Source organism: Oncorhynchus kisutch, linkage group LG5, assembly GCF_002021735.2.
Source record: "Oncorhynchus kisutch isolate 150728-3 linkage group LG5, Okis_V2, whole genome shotgun sequence".
NCBI classification, from domain to species: domain Eukaryota; kingdom Metazoa; phylum Chordata; class Actinopteri; order Salmoniformes; family Salmonidae; genus Oncorhynchus; species Oncorhynchus kisutch.
In genome coordinates, this window is record NC_034178.2 from 78,531,680 (window position 1) to 78,559,344 (window position 27,665).

At 44.6% G+C, this 27,665-nt stretch overlaps 1 protein-coding gene across 1 annotated transcript in view; it reads left to right on the forward strand.

Moving 5' to 3' along the window:
• The first annotated feature begins 453 nt into the window (after window positions 1-453).
• The window catches only part of LOC116374103 (EF-hand and coiled-coil domain-containing protein 1-like), a 55,174-nt gene continuing 27,962 nt past the window's right edge, over window positions 454-27,665 (forward strand). Inside the window, exons 1-5 of the mRNA XM_031823892.1 lie at window positions 454-628; window positions 701-769; window positions 884-950; window positions 1,193-1,406; window positions 12,809-12,919. Of these exons, the coding sequence (XP_031679752.1) occupies window positions 910-950; window positions 1,193-1,406; window positions 12,809-12,919 (366 nt within the window). The 5' untranslated portion in view covers window positions 454-628; window positions 701-769; window positions 884-909. The remainder of the gene's footprint in view (window positions 629-700; window positions 770-883; window positions 951-1,192; window positions 1,407-12,808; window positions 12,920-27,665) is intronic.

Consider the following 27,665-nt stretch of genomic DNA (forward strand, 5'->3'; position numbering starts at 1 on the left):
GCCTGCATACTCACCAGACATGTCACCCATTGAGCATGTTCGGGATGCTCTGGATCGATGTGTTCGACAGAGTGTTCCAGTTCCCACCACCTACCAGCACTTCACACAGCCATTGAGGTGGAGTGGGACAACATTTCACAGGCCACAATCAACAGCCTGATCAATATGAGAAGGAGATGTGTCGTGCTGCAGGAGGCAAATGGTGATCACACCAGATACCGACTGGTTTTCTGATCTTTACCCCTACCTTTTTAAACAAGGTATCTGTGACCAACAGATGCATATCTGTATTCTCAGTCATGTGAAATCCATAGATTAGGTCCTAATGAATGTATTCCCAGTCATGTGAAATCCATAGATTAGGGCCTAATTTATTTATTTCAATTGACTGATTTACTTATATGAACTGTAAGTCAGTAAAATGCATTTCTATTTTTGTTCTGTATATATATTATATCTCTTTGACTGTTCTCTCCCAGGTCGGAGGTGTCTAAATTACAGCTCTCAGGGTGCACAAGGGCAAATAAGCAGGTGGGCGGAGCCTGCGGACCAGTCCAGAGGTGTTGCCTAGACAACCAACAGGACCGCCGGTCCCCCACCGGCCGCTCTGAGACAACTCCAGATAACAGTAAGACACCACGAGGGGTTTGTTTGTTTTTCTGACGTCTATGTGTGTTAATGTGTGTGTTCTGTCCTCCAGGTCAGGAGCAGTTGTTCCGGTCAGTAGAAGGCCAAGCAGCATCAGACGACGACGAGGAAAAGTGGACAGGTGAGAACAGGTTTAGTGTGTGTGCATGTTTGGGATGGCTTTTCACATGAACATGTGTTAAATGTAAACGTGTATTAATTCATGTTAATTGATGTTGATGTGTGTTGGGGACAGGTGAACAACAGAGACAGGTGGACGAAATGAAGAGGATCCGCACCAGACTGTCCTGCTGCGGAGACAGGTACACAGTACACACACAGGATAATGCACACACACACACACACACACACACACACACACACACACACACACACACACACACAGAGAGAGAGAAGCACACACAGACGCATAGACACATGCACTCACACATAGGTATGCACACACACGCATTAGCCTCTCACACACACATGTTTATGTGAAAAATGGGGACCATAACCCTAACCTGTATGTAATTGACCTGCCTCTGTCTCTCCTGTCCCTTAGGTGTGATGACAAGGCTATGAAGAAACTGCTGTCCCACTTCAGTGGTTCCAGGAGGAGTGAGGAGAGCACAAGAGGAGGAGGAGAGGAGGAGGAGGAGAGGAGTGAGGAGAGGAGGAGTGTGGTGGTAGAGCTCTTAGAGAAGGTGACGAGGCTGAATAACAAGTTGGAGCAGAAGGAGACCCAGGCACAACAGTTACAGATGGACATGGGCCAGGTACACACACGTGCACGTACACACACTCAAAGCAGAACATGTGTGGTGAGCTACAACTGGAGCCACTGACGTGAACAACCAAAATACGTCATACATGATGTTTTGACTCTCAGTTCGTTGTCATCATTCTGAGGACTGTTGGTTCTGGTGTAAAATGTATTAAAGACTAGAGGAGGAGGCAAAGACTGGGAACTGAACAGCCTGCTGGAGGTTGATATGAAAGACTGGGAACTAAACAGCCTGCTGGAGTTTGATATGAAAGACTGGGAACTGAACAGCCTGCTGGAGGTTGATATGAAAGACTGGGAACTGAACAGCCTGTTGGAGGTTGATATGAAAGACTGGGAACTGAACAACCTGCTGGAGGTTAATATGAAAGACTGGGAACTAAACAACCTCCTGAAGGTTGATATGAAAGACTGGGAACTGAACTGCCTGCTGGAGGTTGATATGAAAGACTGGGAACTGAACAGCCTGCTGGAGGTTGATATGTACGACTGGGAACTAAACAACCTGCTGGAGGTTGATATGAAAGACTGGGAACTAAACAGCCTTCTGGAGGTTAATATGAAAGACTGGGAACTAAACAACCTGCTGGAGGTTGATATGAAAGATTTGGGCTTCAAAGAGGAGAAGACTGCAGAGAGTGGCACAGCCCTCCTTCCAAATAGCACCAAGCTCCAGCCTCAGCCCAGCTCTCAGCCACCCAGGTCTCAGCTACCCAGCCTCAACCCAGTTCTCAGCCACCCAGCCCTCAGCCACCCAGCCTCAACCCAGTTCTCAGCCACCCAACCTCATCCCAGCTCCCAGCCACCCAACCTCAGCCCAGCTCCCAGCCACCCAACCTCAGCCCAGCTCCCAGCCACCCAACCTCAGCCCAGCTCCCAGCCACACAACCTCAGCCCAGCTCCCAGCCACCCAACCCCAGCCCAGCTCCCAGCCACCCAACCTCAGCCCAGCTCCCAGCCACCCAACCTCAGCCCAGCTCCCAGCCACCCAACCTCAGCCCAGCTCCCAGCCACCCAGCCTCAGCCCAGCTCCCAGCCACCCAGCCTTAGCCCAACTCCAAGCTCCCCAGCCTAAGACCAGCTCTCATCCACACATCTTCAGCCCAGCTCTTTGTCACCCAGCCTCAGAACAGCTCCCAGCTCTCAGCCACCCAGCCTCAGAACAGCTCCCAGACACCCAGCCCCAGCCCAGCTCCCAGCTCCCAGCTCCCAGACACCCAGCCCCAGCCCCAGCCCAGCTCCCAGCTCTCAACCACCCAGCCCCAGCCCAGCACCCAGACACCCAGCCTCAGCCCAGCCCCCAGCCTCAGCCCAGCTCCCAGCTACCCAGCCTCAGCCTCCCAGCCTGACCCTTAAACCCCATCCCTAACCCCAGCCAGTAGTGAACTGAGCCACCCTGACTGAAGGACAGCTGGTTCCCTGTGTGTGTTGACCACAAACACCCTTCACCCTTCAAACACCCTTCAAACCCTTCTGCTAGAGCAGAATGATTCCTGCTGGTTAGAGCCTGTTGGAGTTTTCACCCAACATGTTGGAGAAAATGAGGCGTTCTTTACATTTGATCTCTGAGGTCTATAGTACCTACAGGCAACAACCCTAAACATCTGTTCATGTTAACCATCTGCTGTGAGTGGTGACCACTTTTTAAGAACAAGTTCAGTGCTAAAATTGACATATATAATCTGCTATAGTTGACATAGTTATTCTGCTATAGTTGACGTAGTTAATCTGCTATTGTAACGATCGTCGTTGGAATGAGGTGAGGACCAAAGCGCAGCGTGGTATGTGTTCATGATGATATTTATTTAAACTCAGAACACTAAACAAAATAATAAAGATAAAGAAACTAAACCGAAACAGTTCTGTAAAGTGACAAAACACACTAGACAGAAAATAAACACCCACAAAACACAATTGGGAAAAGGCTACCTAAGTATGATTCTCCATCAGAGACAACTAACGACACCTGCCTCTGATTGAGAACCACACCAGGCCAAACACACAAACACAACATAGAAAAGGAACATAGACAACCCACCCAACTCACGCCCTGACCATACTAAAACAAAGACATACTAAAAGAACTAAGGTCAGAACGTGACAGCTATAGTTGACATAGTTAATCTGCTACAGTTGACATAGTTAATCTGCTACAGTTGACATAGTTAATCTGCTACAGTTGACATAGTTAATCTGCTGCAGTTGACATAGTTAATCTGCTGCAGTTGACATAGTTAATCTGTTATAGTTGACATAGTTAATCTGCTACAGTTGACATAGTTAATCTGCTACAGTTGACATAGTTAATCTGCTGCAGTTGACATAGTTAATCTGCTATAGTTGACATAGTTAATCTGCTATAGTTGACATAGTTAATCTGTTATAGTTGACATTGTTCATATGCTACAGTTGACATAGTTAATCTGTTATAGTTGACATAGTTAATCTGCTATAGTTGACATAGTTAATCTGCTATAGTTGACATAGTTAATCTGTTATAGTTGACATAGTTAATCTGTTATAGTTGACATAGTTAATCTGCTATAGTTGACATAGTTAATCTGTTATAGTTGACATAGTTAATCTGCTATAGTTGACATTGTTAATCTGCTATAGTTGACATTGTTCATATGCTATAGTTGACATAGTTAATCTGCTATAGTTGACATAGTTAATGTGTTATAGTTGACATAGTTAATCTGTTATAGTTGACATAGTTAATCTGTTATAGTTGACATAGTTAATCTGCTATAGTTGACATAGTTAATCTGTTATAGTTGACATAGTTAATCTGCTATAGTTGACATTGTTAATCTGCTATAGTTGACATAGTTAATCTGCTACAGTTGACATAGTTAATGTGTTATAGTTGACATAGTTAATCTGTTTACAGTTGACATAGTTAATGTGTTATAGTTGACATAGTTAATCTGTTTACAGTTGACATAGTTAATCTGTTTACAGTTGACATAGTTAATCTGCTATAGTTGACATAGTTAATGTGTTATAGTTGACATAGTTAATCTGTTTACAGTTGACATAGTTAATCTGCTATAGTTGACATAGTTAATGTGTTATAGTTGACATAGTTAATCTGTTTACAGTTGACATAGTTAATGTGTTATAGTTGACATAGTTAATCTGTTTACAGTTGACATAGTTAATCTGTTTACAGTTGACATAGTTAATCTGCTATAGTTGACATAGTTAATGTGCTATAGTTGACATAGTTAATCTGCTATAGTTGACATAGTTAATGTGTTATAGTTGACATAGTTAATCTGCTATAGTTGACATAGTTAATGTGTTATAGTTGACATAGTTAATCTGCTATAGTTGACATAGTTAATCTGCTACAGTTGACATAGTTAATGTGTTATAGTTGACATAGTTAATCTGTTTACAGTTGACATAGTTAATGTGTTATAGTTGACATAGTTAATCTGTTTACAGTTGACATAGTTAATCTGTTTACAGTTGACATAGTTAATCTGCTATAGTTGACATAGTTAATGTGTTATAGTTGACATAGTTAATCTGCTATAGTTGACATAGTTAATCTGCTATAGTTGACATAGTTAATGTGTTATAGTTGACATAGTTAATCTGTTTACAGTTGACATAGTTAATCTGTTTACAGTTGACATAGTTAATCTGTTATAGTTGACATAGTTAATCTGCTATAGTTGACATAGTTAATCTGTTATAGTTGACATAGTTAATCTGCTATAGTTGACATAGTTAATCTGCTATAGTTGACATTGTTCATATGCTATAGTTGACATAGTTAATCTGCTATAGTTGACATAGTTAATCTGTTATAGTTGACATTGTTCATATGCTATAGTTGACATAGTTAATCTGCTATAGTTGACATAGTTAATCTGCTATAGTTGACATAGGTAATCTGCTATAGTTGACATAGTTAATCTGCTATAGTTGACATAGGTAATCTGCATAGTTGACATAGTTAATCTGCTATAGTTGACATAGTTAATCTGCTATAGTTGACAAAGTTAATCTGCTAGAATTGACATAGCACGTAAACTATGATTGACATCCTTAATCTGCTATAGTTGACATAGTTAATTTGCTATAGTTGATGTAGTTCATTGACTATAGTTAACGCGCTATAGTTGACATAGTTAATGTGCTATAGTTGACATAGTTCATGAGATATTGCTGATATAGATCTGCTAGAGTTGACATAGTTAATCTGCTACAATTGACATAGTTAACGATGTCAACTATAGCACTTTAACTATAGCATGTTAACTATAGTCAATTAACTACGTCAACTATAGAAAATTAACTATGTCAACTATAGCAGATTAAGGATGTCAATCATAGCACGTAAATTATGTCAACTATAGCACATTAACTATGTCAACTATAGCATATGAACGATGTCAACTATAGCAGATTAACTATGTCCACTACAGCTCATGAATTATGTCAACTCTGTCAACTATAGCACGTAAACTATGTCAACTATGGGCCTCCCGAGTGACGCTTGACATTCAGGCCAAAGAGTTCAATCTTGGTTTCATCAGACCAGAGAATCTTGATTCACATGGTCTGAGAGTCATTTAGATGCCTTTTGGCACACTCCAAGAGGGCTGTCATGTGCCTTTTACTGAGGCGTGGCTTCCATCTGGCCACTCTACAATAAAGGCCTGATTGGTGGTTGTCCTTCTGGAACATTTAATTATCAACGGACATGGAACAGGACAGCGTCTGGACCAGAACCTATAACGACATTAATGCAGACACAGGGATCAAATGGGGGAGCAGACAGTTATAGACGGGGCAATCAATTCAAATCGCATTTTATTAGTCACATGCGCCGAATATAACAGATGTGGACCTCACAGTGAAATGCTTATTTATGAGTCCCTAACCAAGAGTGCCGTTTTAAAGTAATTAAAGAGTAGCAGTAAAAATTAACAATATATACAGGGGGTGCCGGTACAGAGTCAATGTGCAGGGGCACCGGTTAGTTGAGGTACATGTCGGTAGAGTTGATTAAAGTGACTATGCAGAGATGACAACAGAGAGTGGCAGTGGTGTGGAGAGGGGAGGGGGGGCAATGCAAATATTCTGGGTAGCCATTTGACTAGATGTTCAGGAGTAGAAGCTGGCTTGGGGGTAGAAGCTGTTTAGAAGCCACTTGGACCTAGACTTGGTGCTCCGGTACCGTTTGCCGTGTGGTAGCAGAGAGAACAGTCTATGACTAGGGTGGCTGGAGTCTTTGACAATTTGTAGGGCCTTCCTCTGACACCGCCTGGTATAGAGGTCCTGGATGGCAGGAAGCTTGGCCCTGGTGATGCACTTGGCCATTCGCACTACCCTCTGTAGTGCCTTGCGGTCGGAGGCCGAGCTGTTGCCATAGCAGGTAGTGATGCAACCAATCAGGATGCTCTCGATGGTGCAGCTGTAGAACCTTTAAAGGATCTGAGGACCCATGCCAAATCTTTTCAGTCTCCTGAAGGGGAATAGGTTTTGTCGTGCCGCTTCACGACTGTCATGGTGAGCTTGGACCATGTTAGTTTGTTGGTGATGTGGACACCAAGGAACTGGAAGCTCTCAACCTGCTCCACTGCAGTCTCGTCGATGAGAATGGGGGCGTGCTCAGTCCTCTTTTTCCTGTAGTCCACAATCCTCCCCTTTGTCTTGATCACGTTGAGGGAGAGGTTGTTGTCCTGGCACCACACAGCCATGTCTCTGACCTCCTCCCTATAGGCGGTCTCGTTATTGTGGGTGATCAGGCCAACCACTGTTGTGTCATCTGCAAATGTAATGATGGTATTGGAGTCGTGCCTGGCCATTCAGTCATGAGCGAACAGGGAGTACAGGAGGGGGCTGAGCACGCACCCCTGAGGGGCCCCTGTGTTGAGGATCAGTGTGGTGGATGTGTTGCCTACCCTTACCACCTGGGGGCAGCACGTCAGGAAGTCCAGAATCCAGTTGCATAGGGAGGTGTTTTGTCCCAGGGTGCTTAGCTTATTGATGAGCTTTGAGGGAACTACTGTATGTTGTTGAACGCTGAGCTGTAGTTTATGAATAGCATTCTCACATAGGTGTTCCTTTTGTCCAGGTGGGAAAGGGCAGTGTGGAGTGCAATAGAGACTGCATCATCTGTGGATCTGTTGGGGCGGTATGCAAATTGGAGTGGGTCTAGGGTTTCTGGGATGTTGGTGTTAATGTGAGCCATGACCAGCCTTTCAAAGCTCTTCATGGCTACAAACGTGAGTGCTACGGGTCAGTAGTCATTTAGAGAGGTTTCCTTTGTGTTCTTGGGCACATGGGACTATAGTGGTCTGCTTAAAACATGTTGGTATTACAGACTCGAACAGGGAGTGGTTGAAAATGTCAGTGAAGACACTTGCTAGTTGGTCAGCGCATGCTTTGAGTACACGTCCTGGTAATCCGTCTGACCCTGCGGCCTTGTGAATGTTGACCTGTCTAAAGGTCATACTCACATCGGCTGCGGAGAGGGTGATCACACAGTCTTCCGGTACAGCTGGTGTTGTCATGCATGTTTCAGTGTCATTTGCCTCAAAGCGAGCATAGAAGTAGTTCTCAGCTCTCAGCTGTGCTTCCCTTTGTAGTCTGTAATGGTTTGCAGCCCCTGCCACATCCGACAAGCATCAGAGCCGGTGTAGTACAACTCGATCTTAGTCCTGTATTGCTTTGCCTGTTTGATGGTTCGTCGGAGGGCTTACCGGGATTTCTTATAAGCTTCCGGGTTAGAGTCCCGCTCTTTGAAATCGGCAGCTCTACCCTTTAGGTCAGTGCGGGTGCTGCCTGTAATCCATGGCTTCTGGTTGGGGTATGTACGTACAGTCACTGTGGGGACAACGTCATCGGTGCACTCATTGATGAAGCCAGTGATAGATGTGGTGTACTCCTCAATGTCATTTGAGGAATCCCGGAACATATTCCAGTCTGTAACATACAACAGTCCTGTAGCTTAGCACCTGCTTCATCTGACCACTTTTTTATTGATTTAATCACTGGTGATTCCTGCTTAAATTTTTGATTGTAAGCAGGAATCAGGAGGATGGAATTATGGTCAGATTTGCCAAATGGAGGGCGAGGGAGAGATTTATATGCGTCTCTGTGTGTGGAGTATAGGTGGGCCAGAGTTATTTTCCCTGGTTGCACATTTAACATGCTGATAGAAATTTGGTAAAACTGGTTTAAGTTTCCCTGCATTAAAGTCCCCGGCTACTAGGAGCGCCGTCTCTGGGTGAGGATTTTATTGTTTGCCTATGGCGGAATACAGCTCATTCAATGCTATCTTGGTGCCAGCCTCTGACTGTGGTGGTATGTAAACAGCTACAAAGAATATAGATGAAAACACTCGGTAGGTAATGTGATCTGCAGCTTATCATGAGAAACTCTACCTCAGGCGAGCAATAGCTCGAGACTTCCTTAGATATCGTGCACCAGCTGTTGTTTACAAAAATACATAGACCACAGCCCCTTGTCTTACCAGATGCTGCTGTTCTATGCTGCAGGTACATCGTATAACCAGCCAGCTGTATGTTGGTATTGTCGTCGTTTAGCCACAACTCCATGAAGCATAAGATGTTACAGTTTTTAATGTCCAGTTGGTAGTTTAATCTTCCCAAAAACTCTTCCATTTTATTGTCCAAAAATTGCATGTTTGCTAGCAGAATTGAGAGAAGTGGGGGTTTATTCAATCGCCTCCGACTTCTCAGCAGGCAGCCTGCTCTCTGGCCTCTCTTTCTCCACCTCCCCTTCACTCAGATCACGGGGCTTGGGGCCTGTTCCCGAAGGAGCCGTATATCCTCCACCTCGGGCTCGTCAGAGTTGTGAAAGAAGAACAAATATTCTGCTAGTCCAGCTGTGGGACAACCAGTTGAAATCTCTCCGGGTACTCATTGACTCGGGTCGATGAGAGTTTCATGGACACTAACCTGGTATCAGAGCTGGGTAAAAGCAGAAAAATACAAATTCCATCGCTCCATCACCTCCTTCCTAGGATACATTGTAGCGGTATTTATTTGAGAGGGGTAAAGATAAAGATTTTGTTCGGGCAGGTATTAACCATGCCGAAAGGAAAATAGTAGAATAGAGAGAGTACCACTACCAGATCCACACACATCAGCAGAAGAGACTGCCTAAAGTGTAGCCTGTTTACCAGATAGCCAGTGAAGAGAAAAGAGAATACACACCCTATAAAACCCACATCACAGCACAGGGGTAACCCCAACAAGAATACCTCATACAATAATAATAATACTAATAATGGCAGAGCAATTGAACAGCAACTTCATACAAGAAAGAACCCAGTCATCAACATAGGATTTGCAATAATCTGTATTATCGTCCAGTGGAGGAGTGCAGAGGGTATGAATGTGGGGGGTGTTCATAGACACAACAAAGGCCTTAAAAATGTCCACAATCTTCTCGGCCACATGTCATTAGTACACCCCACCTCAATACAGTTAAAATAATAATACACAACTGGCAAGCAACCTCACTTTTAACTAAAATGTCCAAATACTTCTGGCAGGGCAATAATAGTCCAGCTCTAATGAACTTCAATGGGAAGTGCATTTGAAAAAATAGAAAGTCTGTTGCAGGGTAAAGCACTGGAACAATAGCGGGAAGAGAAAGAGAGAAAGAGACCAAGAGAGATCTTAGCTGTGGTCTTCAGGCGTGTAGGTGTACTGTCTGACCGTCCGATGGTTTGTTGGTTTGTATGTCAAAGCTTCGCAACAATGCTAATCCATGTAATCCATAACTGCCGCAATCCCAAACGATAACAACCACGACCTAGAACTGTCACACCGATGATTGAGTTAAATACTTTATAAACTACACACTCTGAAAATAAACCAAACTTCTGCAGCATAGCACACACAATCAAACTGTCACGCCAACCAAGAGCTCCTCCCCAAAGAGATGAAAAAGCTGTCTTTATTTCCTCATTCTTTACTACTGATGCGCTCTTAAAGTGGCAGTGCACAGTGAAGGCTCCGTGCAGGATTTCGCCACAACATCATCGCTGCTGGTAATGTGCAGATGGATTCCGGAAAGGTGCGAGCGGTGGTGGATTGGCCTCAACCCACTTCCAAAGTGCAGCTACAACTCTTCAGGGGATTTTCCCATTTCTATCTCTGTTTTATCCAGGGTTACAGCACCCTAGCTTTCCCCCTTTCAGCACTCACCTTTCCTAAATTCCTGTTCACGTGGCTGACCGGGCGTTCCTGGACCTAAAGCACCGCTTCACCACAGCTTCCATAATAATCCATCCGGACCTGTCCTGTCAGTTCATGGTGGAGGTCGACGCTTCGGTCATCGGGAGTGGGGGCTGTCCTGTCCCAGCATTCTGCCCTGGACCTAAAGCTGCATCCCTGCATCTTCTTTTCCTATCGTCTTAACGCCACGGAAAGGAAGTATGATGTGGGAAATCGAGAACTACTCACGGTGATGGCATTGGAGGAGTGGAGGCACTGGTTAGAGGGGGCGGAACATCCATTCATTGTGTGGACAGATCACAAGAACCTGGAATATCTCTGCACTGCCAAGCATCTCAACTCCAGGCAAGCTCGATGGGCCCTGCTTTTCACTCGGTTCAATGTTACCATCTTCTCCCCCCCCGAATGTTAAGACGGATGCGCTTTCACGCCGCTATTGCCATGCTGCTACACCCTCGGACCCCGAGACCATCCTTCCTACCTTGTGTCTGGTGGCTGCACTCATCTGGGGAATGAGAACCAAGTACGTGAGGCACTTTCCCGATAAAACTTAAGGTTCTGCTATAGTTATAGTTGACATCGTTAAAGTGGTCAAAAATAGTCAAAGGTGTTCGATGGGGTTGAGGTCAGGGTTCTGTGCAGGCCAGTCAAGTGCTTCCACACCGATCTCGACAAACCATTTCTGCATGGGGGCAATGTCATGCTGAAACAGGAAAGGGGCTTCGCCAAACTGTTGCCACAAAGTTGGAAGCAAAGAATCATCTGGACTGTCATTGTGTGCTGTGGCATTAAGATATCCCTTCACTGGAACTAAGGGGCCTAGCCCGAACCATGAAAAACAGCTCCAGACAATTATTCCTCCTCTACCAAACTTTACAGTTGGCACTATGCATTGAGGCAGGTAGCATTGTCCTGGCACCAAACCCAGATTTGTCCATTGGACTGCCAGATGGTGAAGTGTGATTCATCCCTCCAGATAATGTCTTTCCAACGCCCCAGAGTCCATTGGCGGCGAGCTTTACACCACCAGCCAACGCTTGGCATTGCGTATGGGGATCTTAGGCTTGTGTGCAGCTGCTTGGCCATGGAAACTCATTTCATGACGCTCCCGTCGAACAGTTCTTGTGCTGATTTTCCTTCCAGAGGCAGTTTGGAACTTGTTAGTTAGTGTTGCAACCCGAGGACAGAAGATTTTTTACATGCTACATACTTGCTACAGCACTCGGTGAGCACTCGGTGAGCTTGTGTGGCCTACCACTTCACGGCTGAACCGTTGTTGCTCTTAGACATTTCCACTTCACAATAACAGCAATTACAGTTGACCAGGGCAGCTCTGGCAGGGGAGATATTTGACGAACTGACTTGTTGGAAAAGTGTCATCCTATGACGGTAACACATTGAAAGCCACTGAGCTCTTCAGTAAGGCCATTCCACTGCCAATGTTTGTCTAAGGAGATTGCATGGCTATGTGCTCGATTTTTCCACTTGTCAGCAATGGGTGTGTCTGAAATAGCAGAATCCAATCCTTTGAAGGGGAGTCCACATACATTTGTGTATATATAGTATATCATATGATAAACACACTAACTGTAAGTCGCTTTGGATAAGAGCAACTTCTAAATGACTAAAATGTAAAATATGTAAACTAACCAAGTGGACTGCGTTTTGTAGACTTTACTCATTGTAAATGTTTCAAAAAAATTGGGTTGTTTAGAAGGAGTGCAAGGGCAAATTGAGTTATGCACGGGTGCACTTGACAGAGTAGGCATTCCCTAATGGAAATATGCAAATAAATGCTAGAACGCACCAATAGGATCTCATTAGCTCGTGCTTGACTCTGCCCACCTTGCTATGATTAATTTGCTCTCATTGGAAATTACAGGCTCTGGTCTATCTTGGGTTAGTTATAAACATCTTTGGTTAACATAAACAGAAGTCTGAACAGGAAGTTTTGTTGTTGACGTGCTATACTGTAGGTACTGCAGGTTGTTGACGTGTACTATATTGTAGGTACTATATTGTAGGTTGCATGTGAGGTGGGACCATAGACTTTATTTGACATGATTGGTTCAGACCTGGCCATGTAGTATAGGAGCTGTTCTACTAGGTGCTTAGTAAGCAATTAGTACACTATGTAATGTAAAATGTATGTATTTTCCAGATGAAAGACAGTCTGGTCCAGGTGTTACAACAGAAAGCTGAGGAGGCAGAGCTGCTACAGACAGAACTACAGCTGCTACAGACAGAACTACAGATGCTGGAGACAGAAAGAGTACGTACATTGTTTTGTGTTATCTATAGGTTGGATATATGTTATATACACTGAGTGTACAAAACATTAGGAACACCTGCACTTTCCATGACATAGAGTGACCAGGTGAAAGCTATGATCCCTTATTGATGTCAATCAGTGTAGATGAAGGGGGGAGATGGGTTGAAGGATTGTTAAGCCTGGAGACAATAGAGACATGGATTGTGTGTGTCTGCCATTCAGTGGTTAAATGGGCAAGACAATAGATTTAAGTTACTTTGAACGGGGTATGGTAGTAACTGCCATGCGCAACAGTTTGAGTGTGTTAAGAAATCAAATCCAATTTTATTGATCACATGCGCCGAATACAACAGGTGTAGACTTTACAGTGAAATACTTACTTTACAAGCCCTTTCCCAACAACGCAGAGTTAAAAAAAAAAAAAATACATTTGCTAAATAAAAAGGAAATAGTAACACAGTAAAACCAATAATGAGGCTATATACAAAATGTACCGGTACTGAGTCAATGTGGAGGGGTACGAGGTAGTAATGAGGATATATACAAAACGTACCGGTACTGAGTCAATGTGGAGGGGTACGAGGTAGTAATGAGGATATATACAAAACGTACCGGTACTGAGTCAATGTGGAGGGGTACGAGGTAGTCATGAGGATATATACAAAACGTACCGGTACTGAGTCAATGTGGAGGGGTACGAGGTAGTCATGAGGATATATACAAGGAGTACCAGTACTGAGTCAATGTGGAGGGGTACGAGGTAGTCATGAGGATATATACAAAACGTACCGGTACTGAGTCAATGTGGAGGGGTACGAGGTAGTAATGAGGATATATACAAAACGTACCGGTACTGAGTCAATGTGGAGGGGTACGAGGTAGTAATGAGGATATATACAAAACGTACCGGTACTGAGTCAATGTGGAGGGGTACGAGGTAGTAATGAGGATATATACAAAACGTACTGGTACTGAGTCAATGTGGAGGGGTACGAGGTAGTCATGAGGATATATACAAAATGTACCGGTACTGAGTCAATGTGGAGGGGTACGAGGTAGTAATGAGGATATATACAAAACGTACCGGTACTGAGTCAATGTGGAGGGGTACGAGGTAGTAATGAGGATATATACAAAACGTACCGGTACTGAGTCAATGTGGAGGGGTACGAGGTAGTCATGAGGATATATACAAAACGTACCGGTACTGAGTCAATGTGGAGGGGTACGAGGTAGTCATGAGGATATATACAAGGAGTACCAGTACTGAGTCAATGTGGAGGGGTACGAGGTAGTCATGAGGATATATACAAAACGTACCGGTACTGAGTCGATGTGGAGGGGTACGAGGTAGTAATGAGGATATATACAAAACGTACCGGTACTGAGTCAATGTGGAGGGGTACGAGGTAGTAATGAGGATATATACAAAACGTACCGGTACTGAGTCAATGTGGAGGGGTACGAGGTAGTAATGAGGATATATACAAAACGTACTGGTACTGAGTCAATGTGGAGGGGTACGAGGTAGTCATGAGGATATATACAAAATGTACCGGTACTGAGTCAATGTGGAGGGGTACGAGGTAGTCATGAGGATATATACAAAACGTACCGGTACTGAGTCAATGTGGAGGGGTACGAGGTAGTCATGAGGATATATACAAAACGTACCGGTACTGAGTCAATGTGGAGGGGTACGAGGTAGTCATGAGGATATATACAAGGAGTACCAGTACTGAGTCAATGTGGAGGGGTACGAGGTAGTCATGAGGATATATACAAAATGTACCGGTACTGAGTCAATGTGGAGGGGTACGAGGTAGTAATGAGGATATATACAAAACGTACCGGTACTGAGTCAATGTGGAGGGGTACGAGGTAGTCATGAGGATATATACAAGGAGTACCAGTACTGAGTCAATGTGGAGTGGTACGAGGTAGTAATGAGGATATATACAAGGAGTACCAGTACTGAGTCAATGTGGAGGGGTACGAGGTAGTCATGAGGATATATACAAGGAGTACCAGTACTGAGTCAATGTGGAGGGGTACGAGGTAGTCATGAGGATATATACAAAACGTACCGGTACTGAGTCAATGTGGAGGGGTACGAGGTAGTCATGAGGATATATACAAAACGTACCGGTACTGAGTCAATGTGGAGGGGTACGAGGTAGTCATGAGGATATATACAAAACGTACCGGTACTGAGTCAATGTGGAGGGGTACGAGGTAGTCATGAGGATATATACAAAATGTACCGGTACTGAGTCAATGTGGAGGGGTACGAGGTAGTCATGAGGATATATACAAAATGTACCGGTACTGAGTCAATGTGGAGGGGTACGAGGTAGTCATGAGGATATATACAAAACGTACCGGTACTGAGTCAATGTGGAGGGGTACGAGGTAGTAATGAGGATATATACAAAACGTACCGGTACTGAGTCAATGTGGAGGGGTACGAGGTAGTCATGAGGATATATACAAGGAGTACCAGTACTGAGTCAATGTGGAGGGGTACGAGGTAGTCATGAGGATATATACAAAATGTACCGGTACTGAGTCAATGTGGAGGGGTACGAGGTAGTAATGAGGATATATACAAAACGTACCGGTACTGAGTCAATGTGGAGGGGTACGAGGTAGTCATGAGGATATATACAAGGAGTACCAGTACTGAGTCAATGTGGAGTGGTACGAGGTAGTAATGAGGATATATACAAGGAGTACCAGTACTGAGTCAATGTGGAGGGGTACGAGGTAGTCATGAGGATATATACAAGGAGTACCAGTACTGAGTCAATGTGGAGGGGTACGAGGTAGTCATGAGGATATATACAAAACGTACCGGTACTGAGTCAATGTGGAGGGGTACGAGGTAGTCATGAGGATATATACAAAACGTACCGGTACTGAGTCAATGTGGAGGGGTACGAGGTAGTCATGAGGATATATACAAAACGTACCGGTACTGAGTTAATGTGGAGGGGTACGAGGTAGTCATGAGGATATATACAAGGAGTACCAGTACTGAGTCAATGTGGAGGGGTACGAGGTAGTCATGAGGATATATACAAAACGTACCGGTACTGAGTTAATGTGGAGGGGTACGAGGTAGTCATGAGGATATATACAAGGAGTACCAGTACTGAGTCAATGTGGAGTGGTACGAGGTAGTAATGAGGATATATACAAAACGTACCGGTACTGAGTCAATGTGGAGGGGTACGAGGTAGTCATGAGGATATATACAAGGAGTACCAGTACTGAGTCAATGTGGAGTGGTACGAGGTAGTAATGAGGATATATACAAAACGTACCGGTACTGAGTCAATGTGGAGGGGTACGAGGTAGTCATGAGAATATATACAAGGAGTACCAGTACTGAGTCAATGTGGAGGGGTACGAGGTAGTAATGAGGATATATACAAAACGTACCGGTACTGAGTCAATGTGGAGGGGTACGAGGTAGTCATGAGGATATATACAAGGAGTACCAGTACTGAGTCAATGTGGAGGGGTACGAGGTAGTCATGAGGATATATACAAAACGTACCGGTACTGAGTCAATGTGGAGGGGTACGAGGTAGTCATGAGGATATATACAAGGAGTACCAGTACTGAGTCAATGTGGAGGGGTACGAGGTAGTAATGAGGATATATACAAAACGTACCGGTACTGAGTCAATGTGGAGGGGTACGAGGTAGTCATGAGGATATATACAAGGAGTACCAGTACTGAGTCAATGTGGAGGGGTATGAGGTAGTAATGAGGATATATACAAAACGTACCGGTACTGAGTAAATGTGGAGGGGTACGAGGTAGTCATGAGGATATATGCAAAACGTACCGGTACTGAGTTAATGTGGAGGGGTACGAGGTAGTCATGAGGATATATACAAAACGTACCGGTACTGAGTCAATGTGGAGGGGTACGAGGTAGTCATGAGGATATATACAAAACGTACCGGTACTGAGTCAATGTGGAGGGGTACGAGGTAGTCATGAGGATATATACAAAACGTACCGGTACTGAGTCAATGTGGAGGGGTACGAGGTAGTCATGAGGATATATACAAGGAGTACCAGTACTGAGTCAATGTGGAGGGGTACAAGGTAGTCATGAGGATATATACAAAACGTACCGGTACTGAGTCAATGTGGAGGGGTACGAGGTAGTCATGAGGATATATACAAGGAGTACCAGTACTGAGTCAATGTGGAGGGGTACGAGGTAGTAATGAGGATATATACAAAACGTACCGGTACTGAGTCAATGTGGAGGGGTACGAGGTAGTCATGAGGATATATACAAGGAGTACCAGTACTGAGTCAATGTGGAGGGGTATGAGGTAGTAATGAGGATATATACAAAATGTACCGGTACTGAGTCAATGTGGAGGGGTACGAGGTAGTCATGAGGATATATACAAGGAGTACCAGTACTGAGTCAATGTGGAGGGGTACGAGGTAGTAATGAGGATATATACAAAACGTACCGGTACTGAGTTAATGTGGAGGGGTACGAGGTAGTCATGAGGATATATACAAGGAGTACCAGTACTGAGTCAATGTGGAGGGGTACGAGGTAGTAATGAGGATATATACAAAACGTACCGGTACTGAGTTAATGTGGAGGGGTACGAGGTAGTCATGAGGATATATACAAGGAGTACCAGTACTGAGTCAATGTGGAGTGGTACGAGGTAGTAATGAGGATATATACAAAACGTACCGGTACTGAGTCAATGTGGAGGGGTACGAGGTAGTCATGAGAATATATACAAGGAGTACCAGTACTGAGTCAATGTGGAGGGGTACGAGGTAGTAATGAGGATATATACAAAACGTACCGGTACTGAGTCAATGTGGAGGGGTACGAGGTAGTCATGAGGATATATACAAGGAGTACCAGTACTGAGTCAATGTGGAGGGGTACGAGGTAGTCATGAGGATATATACAAAACGTACCGGTACTGAGTCAATGTGGAGGGGTACGAGGTAGTCATGAGGATATATACAAGGAGTACCAGTACTGAGTCAATGTGGAGGGGTACGAGGTAGTAATGAGGATATATACAAAACGTACCGGTACTGAGTCAATGTGGAGGGGTACGAGGTAGTCATGAGGATATACAAGGAGTACCAGTACTGAGTCAATGTGGAGGGGTATGAGGTAGTAATGAGGATATATACAAAACGTACCGGTACTGAGTAATGTGGAGGGGTACGAGGTAGTCATGAGGATATATGCAAAACGTACCGGTACTGAGTTAATGTGGAGGGGTACGAGGTAGTCATGAGGATATATACAAAACGTACCGGTACTGAGTCAATGTGGAGGGGTACGAGGTAGTCATGAGGATATATACAAAACGTACCGGTACTGAGTCAATGTGGAGGGGTACGAGGTAGTCATGAGGATATATACAAAACGTACCGGTACTGAGTCAATGTGGAGGGGTACGAGGTAGTCATGAGGATATATACAAGGAGTACCAGTACTGAGTCAATGTGGAGGGTACAAGGTAGTCATGAGGATATATACAAAACGTACCGGTACTGAGTCAATGTGGAGGGGTACGAGGTAGTCATGAGGATATATACAAGGAGTACCAGTACTGAGTCAATGTGGAGGGGTACGAGGTAGTAATGAGGATATATACAAAACGTACCGGTACTGAGTCAATGTGGAGGGGTACGAGGTAGTCATGAGGATATATACAAGGAGTACCAGTACTGAGTCAATGTGGAGGGGTATGAGGTAGTAATGAGGATATATACAAAATGTACCGGTACTGAGTCAATGTGGAGGGGTACGAGGTAGTCATGAGGATATATACAAGGAGTACCAGTACTGAGTCAATGTGGAGGGGTACGAGGTAGTAATGAGGATATATACAAAACGTACCGGTACTGAGTTAATGTGGAGGGGTACGAGGTAGTCATGAGGATATATACAAGGAGTACCAGTACTGAGTCAATGTGGAGGGGTACGAGGTAGTAATGAGGATATATACAAAACGTACCGGTACTGAGTTAATGTGGAGGGGTACGAGGTAGTCATGAGGATATATACAAGGAGTACCAGTACTGAGTCAATGTGGAGTGGTACGAGGTAGTAATGAGGATATATACAAAACGTACCGGTACTGAGTCAATGTGGAGGGGTACGAGGTAGTCATGAGGATATATACAAAACGTACCGGTACTGAGTCAATGTGGAGGGGTACGAGGTAGTCATGAGGATATATACAAGGAGTACCAGTACTGAGTCAATGTGGAGGGGTACGAGGTAGTCATGAGGATATATACAAGGAGTACCAGTACTGAGTCAATGTGGAGGGGTACGAGGTAGTCATGAGGATATATACAAAACGTACCGGTACTGAGTCAATGTGGAGGGGTACGAGGTAGTCATGAGGATATATACAAAACGTACCGGTACTGAGTCAATGTGGAGGGGTACGAGGTAGTCGTGAGGATATATACAAAACGTACCGGTACTGAGTCAATGTGGAGGGGTACGAGGTAGTCATGAGGATATATACAGGAGTACCAGTACTGAGTCAATGTGGAGGGGTACGAGGTAGTCATGAGGATATATACAAAACGTACCGGTACTGAGTCAATGTGGAGGGGTACGAGGTAGTCATGAGGATATATACAAAACGTACCGGTACTGAGTCAATGTGGAGGGGTACGAGGTAGTCATGAGGATATATACAAAACGTACCGGTACTGAGTCAATGTGGAGGGGTACGAGGTAGTCATGAGGATACATACAAGGAGTACCAGTACTGAGTCAATGTGGAGGGGTACGAGGTAGTCATGAGGATATATACAAGGAGTACCAGTACTGAGTCAATGTGGAGGGGTACGAGGTAGTCATGAGGATATATACAAGGAGTACCAGTACTGAGTCAATGTGGAGGGGTACGAGGTAGTCATGAGGATATATACAAGGAGTACCAGTACTGAGTCAATGTGGAGGGGTACGAGGTAGTCATGAGGATATATACAAAACGTACCGGTACTGAGTCAATGTGGAGGGGTACGAGGTAGTCATGAGGATATATACAAGGAGTACCAGTACTGAGTCAATGTGGAGGGGTACGAGGTAGTAATGAAGGATATATACAAAACGTACCGGTACTGAGTTAATGTGGAGGGTACGAGGTAGTCATGAGGATATATACAAAACGTACCGGTACTGAGTCAATGTGGAGGGGTACGAGGTATTCATGAGGATATATACAAAACGTACTCGGTACTGAGTCAATGTGGAGGGGTACGAGGTAGTCATGAGGATATATACAAAACGTACCGGTACTGAGTCAATGTGGAGGGGTACGAGGTAGTCATGAGGATATATACAAAACGTACCGGTACTGAGTCAATGTGGAGGGGTACGAGGTAGTCATGAGGATATATACAAAACGTACCGGTACTGAGTCAATGTGGAGGGGTACGAGGTAGTCATGAGGATATATACAAGGAGTACCAGTACTGAGTCAATGTGGAGGGGTACGACGTAGTAATGAGGATATATACAACACGTACCGGTACTGAGTCAATGTGGAGGGGTACGAGGTAGTCATGAGGATATATACAAAACGTACCGGTACTGAGTCAATGTGGAGGGGTACGAGGTAGTCATGAGGATATATACAAAACGTACCGGTACTGAGTTAATGTGGAAGGGTACGAGGTAGTCATGAGGATATATACAAAACGTACCGGTACTGAGTCAATGTGGAGGGGTACGAGGTAGTCATGAGGATATATACAAAACGTACCGGTACTGAGTCAATGTGGAGGGGTACGAGGTAGTCATGAGGATATATACAAAACGTAACCGGTACTGAGTTAATGTGGAGGGGTACGAGGTAGTCATGAGGATATATACAAGGAGTACCAGTACTGAGTCAATGTGGAGGGGTACGAGGTAGTCATGAGGATATATACAAGGAGTACCAGTACTGAGTCAATGTGGAGGGGTACGAGGTAGTAATGAGGATATATACAAGGAGTACCAGTACTGAGTCAATGTGGAGGGGTACGAGGTAGTCATGAGGATATATACAAGGAGTACCAGTACTGAGTCAATGTGGAGGGGTACGAGGTAGTCATGAGGATATATACAAACGTACCGGTACTGAGTCAATGTGGAGGGGTACGAGGTAGTCATGAGGATATATACAAAACGTACCGGTACTGAGTCAATGTGGAGGGGTACGAGGTAGTCATGAGGATATATACAAAACGTACCGGTACTGAGTTAATGTGGAGGGGTACGAGGTAGTCATGAGGATATATACAAAACGTACCGTACTGAGTCATGTGGAGGGGTACGAGGTAGTCATGAGGATATATACAAGGAGTACCAGTACTGAGTCAATGTGGAGGGGTACGACGTAGTAATGAGGATATTACAAAACGTACCGGTACTTGAGTCATGTGGAGGGGTACGAGGTAGTCATGAGGATATATACAAAACGTACCGGTACGAGTCAATGTGGAGGGGTACGAGGTAGTCATGAGGATATATACAAAACGTCCGGTACTGAGTTAATGTGGAAGGGTACGAGTAGTCTGAGGAATATACAAAACGTACCGGTACTGAGTCAATGTGGAGGGTACGAGGTAGTCATGAGGATTATATACAGAAACGTACCGGTACTGAGGTCAATGTGGAGGGTACGAGGTAGTCATGAGGATATATACAAAACGTACCGGTACTGAGTTAAATGTGGAGGGGTACGAGGTAGTCATTAGATATATACAAGAGTCCATAATGAGTCATGTGGAGGGGTACGAGGTAGTCATAGGATATATCAAGGAGTACCAGTACTGGGAGAGTCAATGTTGAGGTGTACGAGGCATATCATGAGAATATACAAGGAGTACCAGTACTGAGTCAATGTGGAGGGTAAGAGGTAGTCATGAGGATAATATACAAGGAGTACCAAGTACTGAGCTCAAAATCGTGGAGGGTACGAGGTAGTCCATCGAGGATATATGACAAAGACGTACCGGTAACTGAGTCATGTGGAGGGGTACGAGGTAGTTCATGAGGATATATACAACGTACGCGGTACTTGAGTTAATGTGGAGGGGTACGAGGTAGTCATGAGGATATATGACAAAGGAGTACCAGTACTGAAGTCAATGTGGGAGGGGTAAGAAGGTAGTCATGAGTGATATAATAAAAACGTACCGGTACTGAGTTAATGTTGGAGGGGATACGAGGGTAAGTCATGAGGATATATACAAGGAGTACCAGTACTGAGTCAATGTGGAGGGGTACGAGGTAGTAATGAGGATAATACAAAACGTACCGTACTGAGTCAATGTGGAGGGGTACGAGGTATCATGAGGATATATACAAGGAGTACCAGTACTGAGTCAATGTGGAAGGGTACGACGGTAAGTAATGAGGATATATACAAAACGTACCGGTACTGAGTCAATGTGGAGGGGTACGAGGGGTAGTCATGAGGATATATACAAGGAGTACCAGTACTGAGTCAATGTGGAGTGGTACGAGGTAGTAATGAGGATATATACAAACGTACCGGTACTGAGTCAATGTGGAGGGGTACGAGGTAGTCATGAGGAATATATACAAGGAGTACCAGTACTGAGTCAATGTGGAGGGGTACGAGGTAGTCATGAGGATATATACAAAACGTACCGGTACTGAGTCAATGTGGAGGGGTACGAGGTAGTCATGAGGATATATACAAGGAGTACCAGTACTGAGTCAATGTTGGAGGGTACGAGGTAGTATGAGGATATATACAAACGTACCTGGTACTGAGTCAATGTGAGGGGTACGAGGTAGTCATGAGGATATATACAAGGAGTACCAGTGATGATCAATGTGGAGGGGTATCGAGTAGTAATGAGGATATATACAAAACGTACCGGTACTGAGTAAATGTGGAGGGGTACGAGGTAGTCATGAGGATATGCAAAGGACGTACCAGGTACTGAGTTCAATGTGGAGGGGTACTGAGGTAGTCATGAGGATAATTACAAAACGTACCGGGTACTGAGTCAATGTGGCAGGGGTACGAGGTGGTAGTCAGTGAGGATATCACTAGCAAAACGTACCGGGTACTGAGTCAATGTGGAGGGGTAAGAGGTAGTCCATGAGGATATATACAAATGGTACCAGGTACTGAGCAGTATGTGGAGGGGTACGAGGTAGTCATGAGGATATATACAAAACGTACCGGTACTGAGTCAATGTGGAGGGGTACGCGGTAGTCCTGGAGGATAGATACAATGAGTACAGGATCCTGAGTCAATGTGGAGGGGTACGAGGTTAGTCATGAGGATATATACAAGGAGTACCAGTACTGAGTCAATGTGGAGGGGTACGAGGTAGTCATGAGGATATATACAAAACGTACCGGTACTGAGTTAATGTGGAGGGGTACGAGGTAGTCATGAGGATATATACAAGGAGTACCAGTACTGAGTCAATGTGGAGGGGTACGAGGTAGTAATGAGGAATATACAAAACGTACCGGTACTGAGTTAATGTGGAGGGGTAACTGAGGTGGTCATGAGCGTATATACCAAGGAGTACCAGTACTGAGATCAATGTGGAGTGGTACGAGGTAGTAATGAGCGATATATACAAAAACGTACCCGGTACTGAGTCAATGTGGAGGGGTACGAGGTAGTCATGAGGATTTACCAAAACGTACCGGCTACTGAGTCAAATGTGGAGGGTACGAGGTAAGTCATGAGGATATATACAAGGAATACCAGATACTGAGCAATGTGAGGGGTACGAGGTTAGTCCATGAGGATATATACAAGGAGTACACAGTACTGAGTTCAATGTGGAGGGGTACGAAGGTAAGTCATGGAGGTAATATACCAAACACGTACCGGTACTGAGTAATGTGGAGGGGGTAACGACGGTAGTCATGTAGGTATATACCCAAACGTACCGGTACCTGAGTCAATGTATGGAGGGGGTACGAGGGTAGTCGTAGAGGGATATATACAAAACGTACCGGTACTGAGTCAATGTGGAGGGGGTACGAGGTAGTCATGAGGATATATACAAGGAGTACCAGTACTGAGTCAATGTGGAGGGGTACGAGGTAGTCATGAGGATATATACAAAACGTACCGGTACTGAGTCAATGTGGAGGGGTACGAGGTAGTCATGAGGATATATACAAAACGTACCGGTACTGAGTCAATGTGGAGGGGTACGAGGTAGTCATGAGGATATATACAAAACGTACCGGTACTGAGTCAATGTGGAGGGGTACGAGGTAGGTCATGAGGATACATACAAGGAGTACCAGTACTGAGTCAATGTGGAGGGGTACGAGGTAGTCATGAGGATATATACAAGGAGTACCAGTACTGAGTCAATGTGGAGGGGTACGAGGTAGTCATGAGGATATATACAAGGAGTACCAGTACTGAGTCAATGTGGAGGGGTACGAGGTAGTCATGAGGATATATACAAGGAGTACCAGTACTGAGTCAATGTGGAGGGGTACGAGGTAGTCATGAGGATATATACAAAACGTACCGGTACTGAGTCAATGTGGAGGGGTACGAGGTAGTCATGAGGATATATACAAGGAGTACCAGTACTGAGTCAATGTGGAGGGGTACGAGGTAGTAATGAGGATATATACAAAACGTACCGGTACTGAGTTAATGTGGAGGGGTACGAGGTAGTCATGAGGATATATACAAAACGTACCGGTACTGAGTCAATGTGGAGGGGTACGAGGTATTCATGAGGATATATACAAAACGTACCGGTACTGAGTCAATGTGGAGGGGTACGAGGTAGTCATGAGGATATATACAAAACGTACCGGTACTGAGTCAATGTGGAGGGGTACGAGGTAGTCATGAGGATATATACAAAACGTACCGGTACTGAGTCAATGTGGAGGGGTACGAGGTAGTCATGAGGATATATACAAAACGTACCGGTACTGAGTCAATGTGGAGGGGTACGAGGTAGTCATGAGGATATATACAAGGAGTACCAGTACTGAGTCAATGTGGAGGGGTACGACGTAGTAATGAGGATATATACAACACGTACCGGTACTGAGTCAATGTGGAGGGGTACGACGGTAGTCATGAGGATATATACAAAACGTACCGGTACTGAGTCAATGTGGAGGGGTACGAGGTAGTCATGAGGATATATACAAAACGTACCGGTACTGAGTTAATGTGGAAGGGTACGAGGTAGTCATGAGGATATATACAAAACGTACCGGTACTGAGTCAATGTGGAGGGGTACGAGGTAGTCATGAGGATATATACAAAACGTACCGGTACTGAGTCAATGTGGAGGGGTACGAGGGTAGTCATGAGGATATATACAAAACGTACCGGTACTGAGTTAATGTGGAGGGGTACGAGGTAGTCATGAGGATATATACAAGGAGTACCAGTACTGAGTCAATGTGGAGGGGTACGAGGTAGTCATGAGGATATATACAAGGAGTACCAGTACTGAGTCAATGTGGAGTGGTACGAGGTAGTAATGAGGATATATACAAGGAGTACCAGTACTGAGTCAATGTGGAGGGGTACGAGGTAGTCATGAGGATATATACAAGGAGTACCAGTACTGAGTCAATGTGGAGGGGTACGAGGTAGTCATGAGGATATATACAAAACGTACCGGTACTGAGTCAATGTGGAGGGGTACGAGGTAGTCATGAGGATATATACAAAACGTACCGGTACTGAGTCAATGTGGAGGGGTACGAGGTAGTCATGAGGATATATACAAAACGTACCGGTACTGAGTTAATGTGGAGGGGTACGAGGTAGTCATGAGGATATATACAAAACGTACCGGTACTGAGTCAATGTGGAGGGGTACGAGGTAGTCATGAGGATATATACAAGGAGTACCAGTACTGAGTCAATGTGGAGGGGTACGACGTAGTAATGAGGATATATACAAAACGTACCGGTACTGAGTCAATGTGGAGGGGTACGAGGTAGTCATGAGGATATATACAAAACGTACCGGTACTGAGTCAATGTGGAGGGGTACGAGGTAGTCATGAGGATATATACAAAACGTACCGGTACTGAGTTAATGTGGAAGGGTACGAGGGTAGTCATGAGGATATATACAAAACGTACCGGTACTGAGTCAATGTGGAGGGGTACGAGGTAGTCATGAGGATATATACAAAACGTACCGGTACTGAGTCAATGTGGAGGGGTACGAGGTAGTCATGAGGATATATACAAAACGTACCGGTACTGAGTTAATGTGGAGGGGTACGAGGTAGTCATGAGGATATATACAAGGAGTACCAGTACTGAGTCAATGTGGAGGGGTACGAGGTAGTCATGAGGATATATACAAGGAGTACCAGTACTGAGTCAATGTGGAGGGGTACGAGGTAGTCATGAGGATATATACAAGGAGTACCAGTACTGAGTCAATGTGGAGGGGTACGAGGTAGTCATGAGGATATATACAAAACGTACCGGTACTGAGTCAATGTGGAGGGGTACGAGGTAGTCATGAGGATATATACAAAACGTACCGGTACTGAGTTAATGTGGAGGGGTACGAGGTAGTCATGAGGATATATACAAGGAGTACCAGTACTGAGTCAATGTGGAGGGGTACGAGGTAGTCATGAGGATATATACAAAACGTACCGGTACTGAGTCAATGTGGAGGGGTACGAGGTAGTCATGAGGATATATACAAGGAGTACCAGTACTGAGTCAATGTGGAGTGGTACGAGGTAGTAATGAGGATATATACAAAACGTACCGGTACTGAGTCAATGTGGAGGGGTACGAGGTAGTCATGAGGATATATACAAGGAGTACCAGTACTGAGTCAATGTGGAGGGGTACGAGGTAGTAATGAGGATATATACAAAACGTACCGGTACTGAGTCAATGTGGAGGGGTACGAGGTAGTCATGAGGATATATACAAGGAGTACCAGTACTGAGTCAATGTGGAGGGGTACGAGGTAGTCATGAGGATATATACAAAACGTACCGGTACTGAGTCAATGTGGAGGGGTACGAGGTAGTCATGAGGATATATACAAGGAGTACCAGTACTGAGTCAATGTGGAGGGGTACGAGGTAGTAATGAGGATATATACAAAACGTACCGGTACTGAGTCAATGTGGAGGGGTACGAGGTAGTCATGAGGATATATACAAGGAGTACCAGTGATGAGTCAATGTGGAGGGGTATGAGGTAGTAATGAGGATATATACAAAACGTACCGGTACTGAGTAAATGTGGAGGGGTACGAGGTAGTCATGAGGATATATGCAAAACGTACCGGTACTGAGTTAATGTGGAGGGGTACGAGGTAGTCATGAGGATATATACAAAACGTACCGGTACTGAGTCAATGTGGAGGGGTACGAGGTAGTCATGAGGATATATACAAAACGTACCGGTACTGAGTCAATGTGGAGGGGTACGAGGTAGTCATGAGGATATATACAAGGAGTACCAGTACTGAGTCAATGTGGAGGGGTACGAGGTAGTCATGAGGATATATACAAAACGTACCGGTACTGAGTCAATGTGGAGGGGTACGAGGTAGTCATGAGGATATATACAAGGAGTACCAGTACTGAGTCAATGTGGAGGGGTACGAGGTAGTCATGAGGATATATACAAAACGTACCGGTACTGAGTCAATGTGGAGGGGTACGAGGTAGTCATGA